At 44.4% G+C, this 19,597-nt stretch overlaps 1 protein-coding gene across 1 annotated transcript in view; it reads left to right on the forward strand.

Moving 5' to 3' along the window:
* The window catches only part of FARP1 (FERM, ARH/RhoGEF and pleckstrin domain protein 1), a 298,020-nt gene that overhangs the window by 202,725 nt on the left and 75,698 nt on the right, over nucleotides 1-19,597 (forward strand). Inside the window, exons 4-6 of the mRNA XM_060079577.1 lie at nucleotides 8,726-8,768; nucleotides 11,604-11,682; nucleotides 18,553-18,650. Of these exons, the coding sequence (XP_059935560.1) occupies nucleotides 8,726-8,768; nucleotides 11,604-11,682; nucleotides 18,553-18,650 (220 nt within the window). The remainder of the gene's footprint in view (nucleotides 1-8,725; nucleotides 8,769-11,603; nucleotides 11,683-18,552; nucleotides 18,651-19,597) is intronic.

The following is a 19,597-nucleotide window of genomic DNA, read 5'->3' on the forward strand; positions in this document are numbered from 1 at the left end:
TCCTTTTGATTAATTGAATATTCTGATGATTTTATGTTACTTTCCTTGTTGGTTTATTAGCTATAGCTCTTTGATTTGTAACTTGAGTGGTTGCTTTGGGGTTTATAATGTCCATCTTCAACTTATCACAACCTGCCTTCAAGTGATATTATTCCTCTTCACATACAGTATAAAGCCTTACTTCCATTTTCCACTTTTTGACCTTTTTGCTCTTGTTGTTACTGTTTTTTTAACATAAGTTATGAACCCCACATTACATTGTTGTTATTTTTGTTTGCCAGTCAGTTATCTTTTTTTAAATTGAAGTACATTTGATTACCAGTTAGTTATCTTCTACAGAGATTTAAATAATAAAAAATTCTTAAAACATATATTAACCATACAGTTGCCATTTTGGTGTTCCTCATTCCTTTGTGTAGACAGATTTCCATCTGATATCACTTTCTTCCTGCTCAGAGAGGCCTTCCTTTAACGTAGCTTATTATGTGGTTCTGCTGGCGATGAATTCTCTGAGCTTTCATGTTTGGAAATGTTTTTATTTTGCCTTCCTTTTTGAAAGATGTTTTTTGCCTGGTCTAAAATTCTAAGATGTTTTGAGTATGTTAAAAATCTTGCACCATTGCATTCTCACATTGTTTCTGGCAAGAAATCTCCTGTCATCTTTATCTTTGTTACTTTATATATAATGTCTCTTTTTGCTCTGGCTGAGTTTTAAGATTTTTTTCTATATCACTGTTTTTGATAATTTGATTGTGATGTGCTTCCATGCAGTTTTCTTCATGTTTCTTATGCTTGGAGTTTGCTGAGATTCTTGGATCTGTGGGTTTATAGTTTTTTTTTAATTTTGAAAAATCACAGCCATTATTTCTTCTAATATTTTTCCATTTCTTTCCCCCTTCCCTGCCACCTCCTCTCCTTCTGGACTCCAATTACATGCATATTAGGCTGCCTAAAGTTACTCTATAGTTCTCTAATGCTCTGTTCATTTTTTGGTAATTTTTCTTTCTGTGTTTGATTTTGGATGGTTTCTATTGCTAGTTCTTCAAGTTCAGTAGTATTTCTTCTGCAGTGTTTCATTTGCTGTTAATCTCATCCAGTGTGTGTGTGTGTGTGTGTGCGTCTGCATGTGTGTGTATGTTTGTATCACACTCTGTAGTTTTCATCTCCAGAAATTTAGTTTGAGTCTCCTTAAAATCTTCTATATCTCAACCTTTTGAACATAGAGAATACAGTTATAATAACTGTCTTCATATCTTTTTTACTAATTCTAACATCTGTGTCAATTCTAGGTCCCATTTGATTGTTTTTTTTCTGGGGGGGTTGCTTTTTTTGTTTTGGTTTGGTTTGGGTTTTTTTTTTTTGTCTAATTATGGGTCATATTTTCCTGCTTTGTATGCCTGGTGATTTTTTTTTTTTAATTGGATGTCAGATATTGTGCACTTTACCTTGTTGAGTGCTGGGTAGTTTTGTATTCCTGTAAATGTTACTGAGCTTGCAGGGGGGATGCATGTAAGTTATTTGGAAACAATTCAGTCCTTTCAGATCTGGCTTTTAAGACTTGTTAGGTAGGACTGGTGTAGTGTGCAGTCTGGGGTGAATTATTCCATACTCCTAACGGATGACCCTTCAGTACTCTACCCAGTGCCCATGAGTCATGAGGTCTTTCCATCTGGCTGGTGAGAATAGGTAGTATTCCTGGCCCTGTGTGAGCACCAGGCCTGTAACCTCTAATCCTCTGTGGGTTTTTTTGTTTATTTGTTTTTTGTTTTTTAATTTTTTTGCCCCATCTTGGCTACTTTCCTCACGAGCACACGTTGATCAGTACTCTGTTGCCTACTCAAGGGTAACCCTCTGTAGTGTCCTAAATGCTTTCTACTTCCCTGTGAACTCTCTTTACCTTGATCCCCTGCACTCTCAGCCCCATCTTTTCAACTCATGGATTTTGCCAGGTTCTGCATATGTTCTTTCTCTCTGCACCATAGCCTGAAAACTTGCTCAAGGCAGAGGCTGGTGTAGCGATAGAGGTCATGATTTTAGTTTCCTGTCTCTCAGGGATCACTGTTTCTCATTGGTGTCCCACATCTTCAGAACTGTTATGTTTCTTTCCTTTCCTTTTCTTTCTTTCTTTCTTCCTTCTTTTGTTGTTTCATGTAGGAAGATAAATCTAGTCCCTGTTACTCTATTTTGACCAGAACCAGAAATCTCTAAAAATTAATAGGTTTTTAAAAAGAAAGCCACACTTAACATATCTTATAAATATACCCATATGTAAAATTAATAAACTAATTAAGATCAATATGAAAAATTACATTCAAACAAACTATTACAAACAAAAATTCAAAGTAAAGTCATTTCTTGTAGGAGCCAGCCTGCAGAAAAATTCATTTGTTGCAATGAGTTCTAGACACTGGATAATTTTTTGTATCATATTTTACCTGGTTCCTATATATCTTATAGTTGATGATGAAATAGTTCTGCTGTGTGCAGTTTTGACTTCTAAATAAGAAGAAGAAAGATGAACTTTTGTTGAGTCTTTTTAGAGGAGCAGCATATTATGTTGCAGAAAAAGCACAGGTGTGGAGTCAGATGGACTTGAAGTGGAATCCCAGCCGTTTGACCTTGGGCAACTTAAATAAGCTCTCTGAGCTTGGCTTCCTTCATGTGTAAAACAACCACATTGTTGTGGATATTAAATGAGGGTGTATAAAGCACCTATCCAATGCCTGGCACACAGTAGGTGCTCAGGAAATCGACTCTTCACCGTCCCCCTGCCCGATGTCATGTAAGTGACTCTGTTTTAATAAGACCCTTTCCAAAATACCTCATATATTTTAGTTGCCTACAAAATCCAACTGAAATGTCACTCACCAAATAATAGGGGGAAAAGATTTTTAGGAAAAGAACATAAAGGCTTCGGGGACAGCGATTCATCTTGCTTTGCCTTTGATGCCTAGGCATTAAAGCCTTTCTTCTCTAAGAGTATTTCAGTGCAGAAAACACAGTCCAAAAGGGGAAAGTAACATTTAACAGGGTATCAAAGGCAAATAGGGAGGCTGACTGAAATGTAGGCAAACAGGGCAAGATGGGGCTGAAAAGCTGTGTTGAAACTAAATTGTTGAAGATAGGTGTTATGAGCTGAATTGTGTCCCCCGAAAATGTGTATGTTGAAGCTGTGACGCCCAGCACCTCAGAATGTGACGGTCCTTGAAGACAGGGCCTTGAGAGAGGTGATTAAGTTAAAACGGGGCTGTGGGAGTGGGCCCTAGTCCAGTCTGAACAGTATCATTTTAAGAAGAGGAAGCTAGGAGATACCCACGGGACATGAGAGCCTGTGTGCACAGAGGGGAGACCTTGTGAGGACACAGCCAGAAGGCTGCAAGTCAGCGAGAGAGGCCTCAGGAGAAACCAAACCTGGGACACCTTCAGCCTCCAGAACCGGGAGGAAATCGATTTCTGTTGTTTAAGCCACCCAGTCTGTGGTACTTTGTTATGACAGCTTGAGCAAACTCTTACTTATAGGCCTTCAGATCCCAGCAGGGGAAGTTCCTTGATTCCGTGAGTCCTCCTGACTAGGTATGGCATTTCTAGAAGCCCATTCGTTTTAACCAAATCCCTCTACAGTCAGGTAATGTGGATCTGTAGCTGTGCTCTGGAGACCAGCAGCATGATTTTAGTGAGAACAGGGATGTGTGGCTTGGTTGAAGGAGTTGCGGGGGTGAGGTTAGAGATGGATGATTACAGTTGTGACCCTCCAAAGATCCGTTGGCAGGAAAAGAAAGTTTATGGTGCTTTTGTTGCCTTTTTAGTTCATCTGGAACTTGTTTCTGTTCTGCTTAGGTTGAATGAAGAAGTGATTTGTCTAGGATGACCTAAACGAACTTCAGTCCTTTAGTCGAGCAGCAACCCTATTTTTCTTCCTGCTCCCTCCAGCTCATCCTTTTTTAGTGGTTTAAGTCCTTAGCATGCAAGGCCTTTCCTCTCAGCTCTGCAAATATCAATCTGACTGGTAAATGGAGAGGGTCTTGTGGGCCCCGCTTTCTCACCCAGGCCAGTGTAGCTGTGACGTAACCGATGCCTTGGAGCGTTATTGCCATAGAACTCTACTAGACAGGCTAATTCAGGCCAGTGTGATGTTCCCAGGCCTTCATGGTTTAAAACCACATGCTCGGTTGGCTCAAATTGGTGCTTATATTTGATGAATTCCACAGAAATGCCAGAAACAGAAGAGTGATGTTTTAAAACAATTCATAAAATTGGCTGCTACATTGCCAGAGCATATCTGTTTGGTCCTGAGTGGTTTGCAGAAGTTTAAGCAGATTCTGTGGCAGAATTGGCAATGGTGAAAGACCTCAGAGGTGGTGCCCCTGAGACAGGCTTGGAGGCCAGCAGAGCACAGGCTGGCAGGCTCACGAGTGGACGCTCCGCAGCTGCAGGAAATCCCTCTAGAGTTCTTCGGTTAATTCTCTCACACGCAAACACAACATGTCAGACCTTCTCCACTCGCCCACATCCTCCAACCCTCAGGTTTTACGGGGGTAAACAGATGGTGTCAAAGAGGAGCTTTCTTATCTTCCCGCGCAGAAGTGTAAACTGACGTCCATCTACCATCAGCCTTTCTGCTCCCTCCCTGCGCCGCTGGAAAAGCTCTTCTTTCTGTCTCCGGTGCCCTATGTTTTAGAGCTCTCTTTCCGCACCATCCCAGGTGTCTTAGGATACTGGTTATCCCTTCTTGCTCATACTCTCAACCCCTCCCTCCGCCTTTTTCTTTCTTTCTTTTTTTTTTTTTTTTTGCCACAGCACGTGGCATGCGGGATCCTAGTTCCCTGACCAGGGATTGAACCCCTGCTCTCTGCAGTGAAGTACAAATTCTTAACCACTGGACCGCCAGGGAAGTCCCAACCCCTCCCCCTTTTAAGCACCCCCAGGTCCTTCCTGTGGAAGACAAGCAAATCAACAGTACCTTTATTTTATTTATTTATTTATTTTTGCGGTACGCGGGCCTCTCACTGTTGTGGCCTCTCCCGTTGCGGAGCACAGGCTCCGGACGCGCAGGCTCAGCGGCCATGGCTCACAGGCCCAGCCTCTCCGCGGCATGTGGGATCTTCCCGGACCGGGGCACGAACCCGAGTCCCCTGCATCGGCAGGCAGTCTCTCAACCACTGCGCCACCGGGGAAGCCCCAACAGTACCTTTATTTGATTCTTCTCCCTCCTCCACACACCCATTCTCTGGCCTCTTCCTTCACAGCTAAGCTTCTTGGAAAGCTGTTCATCCTTCCTGTCTCCTCTCCAAGTCCACTGACCAGCAGATACTCCAGCTCTCATCTTGTTTGATCTTTCAGCAGCTCTGGATGTTCTTCCTTCTGGAAGCGCTGTCTTCCCGTGGCTACCGTGACGTGACTCTCTCCTTACGTTCCTTCTGTCCTTGTCTGCGCCCGTCGGCCGTTCTAAGGCAGACGCGTCATCAGTGCTGATGCATCTCATCCTCTGGGCTCCACGAGGCCGTCTTGTCCTCATGGAGTCACAGTGCTGGCAGCCTCTAAATGTGAGATCTCCCGCCCAGGCTTCTCTGAGCTTTGGATGAGTGTGTCCCACCATTTTCAAACTGTTTCTTCCTCATGAAATCCAAGGGCACCTCCTAAAATGAAAGTGTCTAGAACCCCTCCATCCTGGCCCTCTTCCAGTGCTCCCTGTCTCTGAATGGCAGCAGCCTCCATCCACCTGCCTACGGCAGACATCTCAGTGTCATTCTGGATATTGTCTCCTCCTCGGCCACCACATCTAGCTCATCGGTAAATCCCACTGGATTTTACCTGTTACATTTTTCTTTTCTTTCTTCTTCTTTTTAAAATTTATTTATTTTATTTATTTATTTTTGGTTGCTTTTGGTCTTCGTTGTTGCACGTGGGCTCTCTCTAGTTGTGTCAAGCGGGGGCTACTCTTCTTTGCGGTGTGCGGGCTTCTCACTGTGGTGGCTTCTCTTGTTGCAGAGCACGGGCTCTAGGTGTGCGGGCTCTAGAGCACAGGCTCAGTAGTTGTGGCTCACGGGCTTAGTTGCTCCGCAGCGTGTGGGATCTTCTCAGACCAGGGCTCGAACCCGTGTCCCCTGCATTGGCAGGCGGATTCTTAACCACTGTGCCACCAGGGAAGTCCACGTTACATTTCTCTTGATTCCACCTAATTTTCCCCAACTCTACTTCTGCCCTCCTGGTCCAAAACACCATCCTCTTTTGCCTGGACGACCGCAGCAGATAACCTGCGTCTATTCTGACCCCCTCTTCCTGTTCTCACACTGCCAGCGTAATCCTTTCAAAGTGCAAATCTGATCGTATCAGCCCCATATTTAAAATTCTTCCCAGTGTCCTCAGAATAACGATGAAGTGTCTTAACATGGCCTCTGTAGGGTCTGGCCCCTTCCTGACCCACCAACCTTGTTCTGCTGTCATGTTGGTCTCCCCTAATGTTAAGTCACCTGGACAGGTGTTTTCACTGCATGTCTTCATAGCTTCTTCTCACCTCTCTTCAGATTTCAGCGCAATCTCACCTTCAGGGAAGGCTTCCTCCTGCCTCTACCCCACCTGTAACTGGGTCAAACCTCTCTATCCTGACACTCAGAGTCCTCTGGGACTCCCCCTTGTTTCCTTTGTCTCAGGTACTTCTTTACTTTTCTTGGGAAGGTTTTGTTTCCTGTCTTTCTCACTAGACCATATGCTCCATGAAGCAGGCACCATGATTGGTCTCCCATCATTGTATTCCCAGAACCCAGCAGAGCAACACAGTGATGTGTTGTTGAATGAATAAATGGTTTTGAAGAACAGGGTTTGAGTCCCAGCCCTGGGCAGCTATGGTCTGAATCCCACTTTTCTCCTCTGTCAAATGGAGATATTTTTTGCCACCTTTTAAGATTCTTGGGAGAAAAATAATTCATCTCACAAACGACGATTGTTGTTTTGAATGATTATTCTCTCTCATTTTAAGGTTGAGTCTTATGAATGTGACAGTGGAGGTGATCCGAAGTCAACTAATGCCTTTATTGTTTTTCTCATATAACAGAGTGGTAGGGGACGGGGAATATAGAAATGAGAAGTTCATTAGAAAATCATATTTATTTGAAAAGGTGGTGGGGAAGATTAACCTGAATACATAGACACTTAAATTTTTTTACTTTTACCTTTTTCATTATGAGAATTCTGAGTGATCATTAAAGGTAATTTGGATGATATAGAAAGGCAGAAGAAAAGAAGAAATCACCCATCTTCCCACCTCCCAAACACATTTTCCCACAGTCTCAAATAATTCATCAGAAGTCAAGTTATGGGATGAAAGAGTATATATATGAATGCTTTTTAGGCTTTAGATAATTATTCCCTAATTGGTCTCCAGAAACGTTGTGCCAGTTCATACATCCACCAGTAGAGTAGGGCAGTGTCCATCTCCTGGCACCCTTGCCAACTCTGGGTTTATAAAATACAGACATGCACTGCATACAGGCATATCTAGATGCGTATTTAATGGGTGGAAATGGTATTTGATTAAATTTGCATTTGTAGTGCAAGTTACTCGTGAACTTGGACATTCTCTTTTTTTTTTTTTTTTGCGGTATGCGGGCCTCTCACTGTTGTGGCCTCCCCCGTTGCGGAGCACAGGCTCCGGACGCGCAGGCTCCGGACGCGCAGGCTCAGCGGCCATGGCTCACGGGCCCAGCCGCTCCGCGGCATATGGGATCCTCCCAGACCGGGGCACGAACCCGTATCCCCTGCATCGGCAGGCGGACTCTCAACCACTTGCGCCACCAGGGAGGCCCTGGACATTCTCTTGTTAGCCGTTGGCATTTTTTCTTCACCAATTACCTGTTATTCTTTGCATAATTTTCTTTAGGAGTGTTTCTCTTTTTCATATTTACTTATAAAACCCTCTTTACATTAAGCCCATTAACTTTTTAAAAATCATATATGCAAATATGAGCTTCAGTAGAACCCTTTCACATGATCACAAGTTCAGGGGTTAACTTATACTTTATTAATGACAACTGGTTTCTGTCTTCTTTTAAAATTTTGCCGCTTGAATTGCATGCTAAGGAGAATGTGTGTGAAAAGAGTCTGGACTTTGAAGTTGGACAAACCTGATTTCAGTCCTACCTCTGCCACATTCTAGCTGAGGGCCTGGGACAAATTATTGAGCCTCTGCAAGTCTCAGATTTCTCTCCTGACTAACAGGAATCCTCTGGCCTTGCTTTGAGAGGTAAATAGCTTATGGATGGTGCCTTGTGCAGAAGTATGTTCTATAAATGTTCACTCCCTTTCCATACCCCTCAAAGATGTGCTGTTCTGTACGTACATCTATATACATGTATTTTGTTTCACTAAGAAGCACGCATATTTTACTCCATTTATAGCCAGATGTGCAATCACGCGTTAATATTTACTGAATAGTTAACTGTGATCAAAGTACCAGTGAGAATAGAAAAATTCTTAGTGAACCGTGCACTATTTGCATCTAGGAGAGACTTTTAATTTTCAAGGTCAGGGATAATATTAGCAAGTTCGGATCCGTTCTGTAAACATGGGAGACAATGTAAGTTATGGCATTCTGGAGGGAAAAAAAAGGCACAGGCCGCTTCAAATCCTCAAAAATATTTTGCTTTTAAACAGCTCCTAGTGGGGTCTCAAAATACTTCCACTGTCTCATGAGAACTGATGTCTCAGTCTGTTCTCTTTTCCTTTGTAGGTGTGGCTGGATCTCTTAAAACCTATTATCAAGCAGATTAGAAGTAAGTATGTATCTCCTACCCCCCCCACCCCCCCACCCCCGCCTGTTTAACAGTGATGTCAAATATAAAGCCAGACGTCTTCCTTGTCTAGGCGTCGTCTGCCCTGTGGTGTCAAGCACTGGGGCCATACTTTCTTTTTTTACCCCGTGATTGCGTTTCAGCATCCACTAATCCACCTACTATTAAATGTATCTTCTGCAATTTTAATATATAACAATTTGGTAATCAAAACTTGGAAAACAAATGTCATTTTAATTAACGACTAAAGCAGGCCCTCAAGGCCCCAAGCAGCTGAGCTTGTCTGGTCTGTGTTCATGTTTCTTACTGTCACTTTTGAAGGGGGGAGGTGGAACTATTTATTCATAAAATTGCTATTAGGTTTTCTGTGCTGCCTTTTCAAAGCCTGTGAGATCAGAATGCAAGTGGTGTTTGGAAAAATAAGGTGCCCAAAAGTGTGTGTGTGTGTGTGAGAGAGAGAGTGTGTGTGTGTTTGGCAAGCAGGACAGAAGGGAGTCTGCCTTGCATTTAGACCGTGTTGTCGAAGGAAAGATAAAGGAGGGTCTGGAGAGAAGTAAGGAAAGGGAACACTTGCTTTTTCCCTCCCTTCTCATTGTGCGTCAGCACCAGACCATCCTCCCCTCTCTCCGCTGTGAGGTCAAGTTCAAAGATAAGCTGTCTTCTCCAGTTCATCCCGAATTGTCCCTCACTGCAGCCAGAGACCAGGCAAGAGACTGAGGATGGTAACAAAACTGCATTCCTTTAGTTGAACATGAGTCACACAATACCCCTTGGGGTCGGTTTTATGTCTGATTAAGAAACCCCACCAGTGCAGTGGTTAAGAATCCGCCTGCCAACGTAAGGGACACGGGTTTAAGCCCTGTTCCGGGTAGATCCCACATGCCGCGGAGCAGCCAGGCCCGTGCGCCACAACTACTGAGCCTGCGCGTCCAGAGCCTGTGCTCTAGAGCCTGCGAGCCACAACTACTGAGTGCCACAACTACTGAAGCCTGCGCAACTAGAGCCCGTGCTCCGCAACACAAGAAGCCACCGCAGTGAGAAGCCCGCGCACCACCACGAAGACCCAACACAGCGAAAAATAAATAAACAAACTAAGTTTATTAAAAAAAAAAAAAAGAAACCCCACCAGGCTACTTACAGCAATTTATGTGGCTGTAATAAACAGGCACGCTGTGTTGAGTGGCCCTTATGCAGTTGAAATTGATATTGATCTTCCATCATTTAAATTAAGCAATCATTAATGCAGAAAACGAAACAGCCATTGTTCAGCGTTTATGGGTGGCTGGCCTAGGACTAAGTGTGGAGGACATGTTGTTGTGAGCAGCCGCCAGGCCTGAAGGCTGGAGGAAGCACAGCATCTAAATTGATGACATTTGTTCCCGCAGTAACCTGCGGTGGGAACTGCTGATGGTGGAAAAGTGTCCGACCCAGGACAGCGGCTGTGGTTTGACTTAGCCCCCGAGCAGAGGCTCTTCTTTTCATCTCTGTGGGCTGTGACTCGCCCCGTGTGACAAAGCTGTCATTTTGCATTGAGTGCCAGCATCTTCCTAGCTTCGGGTTTTCTAAGGATCCAAGTAGCCTCATTTAATTCCCTGTCTGTGAAAACTGCTGGGAAGAATGAGCGAGACCTTCCCATCTTCCCCGTTTTGTTCTTGCTATTTCGTGATCCAGAATTGACACGCGAGGATTTCTGTTCATTTTTAGAATCGTTAGCGGAAAGAAGCCCGGCTTCTCTGGGTTTCAGTATTCCTGTGCCTTGTTTTTTTTCCCTCCTAATTTTGTATGTATTGCCAACGTCTTCATCTTCTGATACATCATTTGGGGTTTTTCCCTAAATTGGAGTGTGTTATAAAAATTAAAGTACAACATCTTTTGTGACGGTGAAAGGTAGAGCAAAAAAGACATTTTTTACTTTTATACAACTGCTGTTAAAATTTGGATTTCATCACAATACCTTGTGTTTCATAGAACATAAACTTTCGCTGTTATTCCAAATGGCAGAACCTGTAAGATTGCTTTTGTATTGTGGCTTATACAGCAAAATAAACTCTGACTCAGGTTACAAATTATTATTTTATAACCTATTTGATGTTCTGTTTGAATTCTGGAAAGTTACCTGTCTCGTTCCCAGTCTTACCCTGCCCACCCCCTCCCAGATCTGCTTCCTAATTTTGTTGGAATTTATTGATAAGATGGTGTATGAGACACTCAGTAAAGGCTTTGACTAACTGTGATGAACACAGTAGCCGCTGTACCTTGGAGAGAGTTAGAAATAATAAATTACGTAACTGATTTACTTTTTCATTATCTCTTCCTTAAGCTGTCTAAAGCCTATATTTGGACTAAAGCAGACAGATAAATTTTTGAAGACAAATGCCTGCTTTTAAAATCTGGGTACAATTTACGTCTCCAGGGGAAAAGTTTGATGCTTCAATGTAATGCGCATGTCGCAGTATTTTTAAAAACCGGGTATCTGGAACTTCCCTGGGGGTCCAGTAGTTGAGACTCCCTGCTTCCAATGCAGGGATGGGCGTGAGTTCCATCCCTGGTCGGGGAACTAAGATCCTACATGCCACGCGGTGTGGCCAAAAAATATAATTTAAAAAACCCCAAACAGGTGTCTGTCACCCCACAATATGAAAATGCGAATTAGTAACCAACTTAACCAGCTATTAAGTGACTTAGATGTTGGCAGAAGTGCTCTGGGCAGCTCGGAATAAGACTTATTATTTGGTATCTAATATACCCTCTTACATCTTTAATGGCATTTGAAAGACAAATCAATAAATGCTTTACTGCTTTTTCCCCCCTTTCTAGGGCCAAAGCATGTCGTTGTTAAGTTTGTGGTGAAATTCTTTCCACCTGACCACACACAACTCCAAGAAGAACTCACAAGGTTAGTGGTTTGGAAACTGGGTATTTATTGCTGTGGAGCGGAGAGAGTGAATGTTCTAAGTCAGCTGATGAAACATCTTCACAATGTTTCCTTGACCAGCATCTGCTCTGTGCTTGACAGTTTAACCTTCCTCCCTCCCAGTTGTGTTTATAAACATGGGAAGAAAGAAAGTACCACAGTTTCCCTGAAAGCTGGTTTCTCGAAGGCTGTGCTATGAAGTATCTGGGCTTATAATCTTTACTGTCGTATTTCCCCCTCCTGTACCTGTTACATCAGAAGACATGAAACCAAGATGTGAACTCAGTTTCTCCCTGCTGCTGCAGTGGGTGAATCGACATGAACTGTACGTCAGTTTCTTTGAAAGTGTGGCCAAGTGGGCAGGGCGGGGCCAAGCCCCGCCCCTGGTAGCTGTGTGACCAGCCGGTTACTACACGCCCCTGCACCTCTGTTAAGTCCCTTGGCAACGCGACTGCAGTGCTCGCTTGGCCAGCGGTGTTTTGAGGATGAGCACTAGTATGCATGGAGTGCCCGGAAGCCAGCAGTGATGCTCTGAGTGACAGCCTCCATCATCCTCATCACCATCTTCCTCATCTTCATCCCTACTACTGCCCATTTTATAACTTACAGCAAGACACGTGGTATTCTGAAAGAGAGCCGAGCCTGGTGGGAACAGGCGAAGATAAACCGCCTCCCTTTCAGGACCACACTACACTGGTCTGACCAGCCAGATTCCTGCCGCACGTGCCTTTCAAGCTTTAGCTGTTCAAGATGAGGCCTGTCACGTCTCTCTTGTCCCTCTGGGTTGAGAGCACAGTATTTTGGGTGGTTGAGTTGGTTAAATGGTTCGTCATTTATCAAAGCGATGAAAACATTCGGTCAACAGTACTGATGCAGTATACATGGTGTGCAAGCCTTGCTCCAGGGACGGGGAGCATACTGGTGTAGAGACTGGCCTGACTTTCACGGGAACAGACACAATGATTAAATAAACAAGAAAAATATCAGATAATGGTCAGAGCCTTTAGGTAATGAAGTAGATGACGTGATAGAAGGTGACTGATGATGACTTTACAGTGCTTGGTCTGGGATGCTTGAGCTGAGAAATTGACAAGGACCTGTCAGTCATTTTCAGAGGAAGAGCTTTCCAGGTAGAAGGAACGCTTAGGCAGTGCCCAAGGCAGAAACAATCTCCAGACGTTCAGATACCTACAAGAGGGTTCTCGTGGCGGGAACACTGAGGGCGAAGTGCACTGAGGTGGGGCAGAGGCGTAGTGTTGGGAGACTGATTGCCATAGATACCGAGGGGAGGATGACAGGAGGAGATGGCCGTCACCCAGGCCAAGATGATGGCGGCAGCGGAGGTGGTAGGAGTGGAAATGGAGAAAACACATGCATTTGGAGCACGTGCTGGAGGTGGGGTCGGTTTGAATTTGTGACGGGTTGTGGGTGGAGGCTGAGGGAAGGAGAAGAGATGCTTAAGGTTTTGACTTCAGCAGCAACTGGATGGATGGGTGACAGCTAGAATGGGAACGGGTGGAGGGAACTAGAGGACTGGGGAGGGTGGAGAGTCACGGGTGTGGTTCTGCCAGATCACGTCTGAGGTCCCAGCTGGGCATCCCGGGGCTGCGTCAGGAGGGGCACCAGGTACACGACTGTGCGATTCCAGAAAGAGAGGCAGGCGAAGACTCTTCCCACGGCTTCGCGTGTTCTGAACGAGTCACCGCTGATAGTTCACCTCCACTTTCACCCCTCGAATGAATGAAGCAGCTAAGTGGCCAGGAACTGCAGAGGCCGTCAGCCTTCTGGGAAGCACATGCCTCGGCTAAGGCGCTTCCCGTGGAGGAGGGGCAGCTGGGGCTGCCACCCGCGTTCCAAGCTGCCGACACCAGTAGCAGCTTCGTGCGGTGTCCTTACTGGGGCTACTGTGTCTCAGCTTCTGGGGCTGGTTCTCCTGTTGTTGGAACGTATGTTGCTCAAAGCTCAGAATGTTGAAATGAATCTGAAGGCCAGTCCAGCCATTGGTCAGTAGCGTGCCTTTTCCTCCCGCATTTCACTGGGCCTTCATCCTGCTTAGGGAGTGGGTGGCATAAATTACCACTGCCCCCCAACCCCAGTCCTTTCTCCCCATTCTACTTGGCAATGAGTTTTGCACCTTTTCAGTTTTTGTGAATCATCATCTCTAGAGATTTGTGATTTTCTACCATTCTGGTCCTTGTTATAAAATTCCAGACCACTTGTGACCATCAAGCCGTGTGTGTGTGCCTGGTATTTTGCCAGCTGTTCCGACCGATCTGATAAATTCCTCAAGTGACACAAGCTCAGATGGACGTAGCAGGTTTGGGGGTTTGTTGTCGCTGTTTTCTGGCTCCCAGTGTTAACTGGCATTTTAGAAATCTTTTCCGGAGAGAATTCCTTTGGCTCTGGGGTGATAAAATTGATAGGAAGTTGAGAAGCTCCCCATTGCTTTCCGCTTTGTCACAAGGTATGCCGGGAAGGCGACTTCCCAGATCCAAAGTGTTGTTCTCCCACACTCTCAAATACCTATTCAAGCAGAAATTTAAGGATGGGACCGTTGAGATGCCAGGCAGTTTTCTATGGCAGATGGTGAAGGAGGGAGCGTTTGGGAGAAGCCCTATATGGACACTACTTCATAGGCGAAGGAGGTGCAGACGAGAGTGAGACAGACAGAAACGGGCCCGCAGTTCAGACTTGAAGTGACTCGAGCTGCAGCTAGTTCTTCGGGCCTCCAGGAATAGCTTTCGGCTTCCCATTTATATAGATCGAAGATTAAATTGCACTTTGCTGTTAAACAAGAAGCTGAATTCCTTTCTATTTATTGAACTACACTCTTACTGGAGCTCTTGTCCTACTGACGCCAGGGCTCAGGCATCTAGAAGGAGAAAAGTACTGACTCCGAGATGCAAGTTTAAAATTGCTTGGGGGAGGGGTCTTTGGCAAAGAAGTCGGCAGGCTTTCTTCCGGCAGAGCTCAGAATCACTTGGCTGTGCTGGTGAGGTCAGACGTACTCCACTACTCTCTGAGCACCGCGACTGACGTGGGATCCAGTTTCTACTTGGCTGTGTTCTTAAAGGTGCAGGGGGCCTATCAGAATTTGCCGCTCTGCGGGGCCTTCTGCAGTGTTGTCCTTTGGCTGGCAGAGACGTCGTACTGTACACTGAACGAGGAAAGACAGATGAAGAGCTCCCGGATGAAGTAAATTGAAACAGGCATGTTTAAACCATGGCATCAAGATGGGTGTGATTTCCTCCCCCGTGGTCCCTGGAAGTGACAGCCCTCTGATTGGCCCTGCCGTTGTCATCGCCGCCCTCCTCACATCCATCCTTCCGCCAAGGAGAGTTGATTCCGTTTTGAGCCGTTCATGTGAATTTGATTGGAGCTGCTTCCGTTTAGAATGCAAAAGGTGCTGTGGAATTTCTAAAGTTAGTCCTGCAGCCAGCGTGCGGGACTTACAGCTGTCTTTACCAGAAGATGAGACGGTACCCAAGAAGGTCTTTCTCAGATTACAAGGGCCTTAGCATAAGTCAGCGTAATCAGGGAGTGACACAGTCCTCCTGCAGTCGGCAGCCGGGCACTCGTCCTCTGTCTAAGTAGGTGAGCTCTCGGAACCCAGCGCCGTCTCGCCACCCACAGGAGACCCTCCCCAGAGGCCCCGAAGCCTGTCAGACCCTGACCCTGAGTCTGTCCCTGGACACAGCATCCTGTGTTTGAACTGGTAGCCGTTACCATATTTGGAACATCATGCTTTTAAAACATACATTCTTCCTACTTAGGTAAAAACTAACCACACAGATAAAATGAAAGCCTGTCGTTCTAAGTGTTGGCTTCAAGAAACAATAACCACTGCCTAATCCAGAGATACGGTTTGTACCACGTCTTCCCGTATAAACCTATGTGCTGATGTTGTGATTACTTTATATGCTCTGCCATTCTCTACTTTGACTTTTCAAGGAGAGCGAGAGAGACAGAGAGAGATAAAAGAAAGTGAATGAATGAACAAACATTACATTGGGGCGGTGGATAAAGGTCAACTGTTGTCGACTAGTGGATCTGTGGGTGTTTTTTTGTTTTGGTTTTTTTCTGGTTACAGAATGCCTCTGTGGTTCTTTAGTTCTTAATCATGAAATTTCCTAAACGACTTAAAGGGGATTCCTTTTCCTTTTATTTAAAAAAAAATTGCTAACATATACTGAATGTCTTCATTCTGGTCACTATGCTTTCCATGTATTATCTCATTTAATTCTTAAGGCCACCTCTATGGTTAGTCATGTTAAAAACCCTTCTTTTGGGCTTCCCTGGTGGTGCGGTGGTTGAGAATCTGCCTGCCAATGCAGGGGACACGGGTTCGAGCCCTGGTCTGGGAGGATCCCACATGCCGCAGAGCAACTAGACCCGTGAGCCACAACTACTGAGCCTGCGCGTCTGGAGCCTGTGCTCCGCAACAAGAGAGGCCGCGATAGTGAGAGGCCCGTGCACCGCGATGAAGAGTGGCCCCCGCTTGCCGCAACTAGAGAAAGCCCACGCACAGAAACGAAGACCCAGCAGAGCAAAAATACATAAATTAATTAATAAACTCCTACCCCCAACATCTTCTTTAAAAAAAAGCCCTTTTTTTAAAATTAAAAAGAACCCTTTGTTATTACAAAAGTAGTCAATGTACAGTGTAGAAAGTTAGAATATACAGGTAAACAAGAGTAAGAAGATAAAACTACTGTGTTCTTGCTGCCCAGAGTTGAGCGTTGTTAACACATCAGTGAGAGAACCTTTCTGGTTTTTTCTGGGCATATACATGTACTGTTCATCTCATCTGGTATCCTGGCCGTACTCAAATGTCCCCCTTTGTTCCCCAGATGTCATTTATATCTGCTCATCTAATGTGAAATTCACTGTAGGACCACGTTGCATCTGGTTGTTAGGCCCTTTGGACCTCTTAATCTAGCAGAGTCTCTCTTTTTTTTCTCTTTGTGATACCATCCTGTTGAAGAAACTGAACCGGTCATACTATAAAATAGCCTACCTGGGGCTTCGCTGGTGGCGCAGTGGTTGAGAGTCCGCCTACCGATGCGGGGGACGCGGGTTCGTGCCCCGGTCCGGGAAGATCCCACATGCCACGGAGCGGCTGGGCCCGTGAGCCATAGCCGCTGAGCCTGTGCGTCCTGAGCCTGTGCTCCGCAACGGGAGAGGCCACAACAGTGAGAGGCCTGCGTACCGCAAAAAAAAAAAAAAAAGAAAAAAAAATAGCCTACCTGCTAAATTTGTCTGGTTGCTTCCTGTTTAGCTTATTCCTCTATCTATCTTCTGTATTTCCTGCAAACTAGACCTTAGTTCTAAAGGATACAAGTTAAACATTCTTGGCTAGAATCCCATCCTAAGTGATGTCGTGTGTTTCCTCTTTCATTAGTGATGCTGAGGTTGATCACTGAGTTAAGGGTGGTGACATCCTGATCTTTCCATTGTGAGGGAAAGTCATATGACTTTGTATGCAAATGTCCAAACTCCTAAGTGGTTTTTATACTGATTAACAATCCTTGCCAAGTCAATAATTTCTTTAGAGGTGTGGGATGAGGGTTTTATAATTATGTTACTTTTGCTGTGTTATTTGTCGGTGTTCTTCTGTAAAGTAGAACTTTGCCTCATCTACTTAGATTGTCTGTATATCCTGGAATACCCTTCCTACTGGAGAGGCAGATTACATGCCCAAGTTGCCTTGGGTTACCAGTTTCCTAAAAAAAGAATTTCTTGAATAGACTCCTCAAATGGTGATACATTCTAGTTTTTCTGCTTTCTGTTTTTATGACTATTATAACGGACTCATAAAGTTTCATTAGTTCCATGTGTTTCAGTTCACTTTAATCAATCTTTATTGCTAGTCAAGTTGTCACAACTTTGGCCAGTGGACGCCCCTTCAAGGTTTTTTTTTCCCCCTTTTAATATAACCCACTTGTATTTGCAAGCTGCCTTGCTCTCTGGCATAACTAGACCTTCCAGGCTTGCTTTGTACCTTCCTCTGCCCCACACCTGGAACCTACCATTTCTGCAAGGTCCTACCTCTGTATCCTTCTCATGGGTAATTGTGTGAGGGCCAGAATCTGGTTGCTAAGGGTTGCTGCCGAAGTGACGCACCTTCTAGACAGTGGGCAAAACTAGCAAATATCTTTCTAAAAATCTATGCGTTCATATTGATATTCTCAAATCGATTTTAACATCGCCCTGTTTTTACTTAATTTCTTTGATTTATACTTTTTTTCTTCCACCAGAAATGTTACTTGCTTTATTCTACTAAATAAGAGAATTTTTAAATAACTTAAATTGATTTTTAAAGATCTGGCAACCGAGGCTTATGGAAGAAGCTGAGTGACTTATACCACAAAAAAAGACACTCTTGTGTTTCCAGTTCCATTGGCAAGGCTTCTCCTAACCATGATAGCCTACTGTTACTGTCTGAGCTATAAAGCCATTTTTCTAGTATATTTGATCTGTGAAAACATTTTAAATGTGTGCTATACCCTGCAAAAATAGATAGGGTGGTAAGTTATAGTCTTAATTACTTATGGCTGTATCTCTCCATATAAAATGAAATGCATTACTCATTGTGTGGAAAGATTGCAGCATATGTCTCCTGGTGCTGTAAGGGAGGTGTGAATATTTACATTGCAGCCAGTAGCAACAGGAATTCATCCCTCCTTTGCAGACTTTCTTGTTCTTTGGCTTATATACCTTTCTTTAGGTCCTCACTGTGTGGGCAAGCTGCCAGTGAGCGAAGTGAGCCTGGCTTTGTTGCCGAACCTCCCCACCCTCTTTGCTTGACACCATCTCTGTGTATCTGACGCCCATCTCTCTTTGTATTCGCAGGTACCTATTTGCTCTGCAGGTGAAGCAGGACCTGGCTCAAGGCAGACTGACGTGTAGTGACACCAGCGCCGCCCTCTTGATCTCACACATTGTGCAATGTAAGTTCTGTGGGTTTCCTTCAGAAAGCATGTGGGAAATAACACAGTGATCTGCTTGGCAGGGAGAAAAATGACATCCACTGAAAGCAGTAATGTGTTTGTCTTACGCTGCTGTGATCATGAAACCCAAGGGGTGGAAAACAGTACTCCTAACTTTGTGTATATATACTCTCCCACCAAACGCTGACCCGGGAATGTTGTGTTCTCGTGTTTGTCTACTCTTTCTAAGGACTACGCATTTGTTGAAAACTCAGTTGACTCAAAGGAGAAGCTTGGATACACGGTGGCAAAGTAGACTAAACTCGTTCTATCCTGTTCTTGCATTTAATATTCATCATTGAATATGGCACATTAGCCTTCAGACATAAAACTGTCAAAGATATCCCTTCTTGCATTCTGCTTGAGAGCTCAGTAAACCAAGACACATGAAGCTGGACGGAACCCAAGTGATGCTTGAAGCTACCTACTTTAACTTTCTTCCTCTAGACAAAGGATAAGTTAGATTGTGCTCATTCTAAGCCTTCCTGACTACTCACCTGGGCATTTTTTTTTTTTGTCTTGGTCAAGGCAGAAGTTACTTGAAATGGAATATACCCATTGTGTTTCAGGAAGGAAATTATGTATATAGACCAAGGTCAACATATAAAAGCACTAGTATAAAACAACTTGTGCCAGCATATCATTCTAAAGTTTCCATTGTATACAAAGTAGTCCCATATAATCAGCCCCATCCTGTCCAGATAACTGCCCAGTTAACAAGCTTTCCACAGGTTTGTAGGAAGGGTCACTCCCAGTAGTCAACAAATTACCTTAGTCCAAAATGATGAGGTGTTTCTAGAGACCATGCTCCTCTTACTTTTTGTGCATGGCCATTGTTGAATATCTGCCAGACTTAGTAGATGGATGTTTTCTTATTAATTTGGAAAAAGTGATGTGAGAAAGAAAAG

The sequence above is a fragment of the Mesoplodon densirostris genome, chromosome 17, assembly GCF_025265405.1.
Source record: "Mesoplodon densirostris isolate mMesDen1 chromosome 17, mMesDen1 primary haplotype, whole genome shotgun sequence".
Lineage (NCBI taxonomy): Eukaryota > Metazoa > Chordata > Mammalia > Artiodactyla > Ziphiidae > Mesoplodon > Mesoplodon densirostris.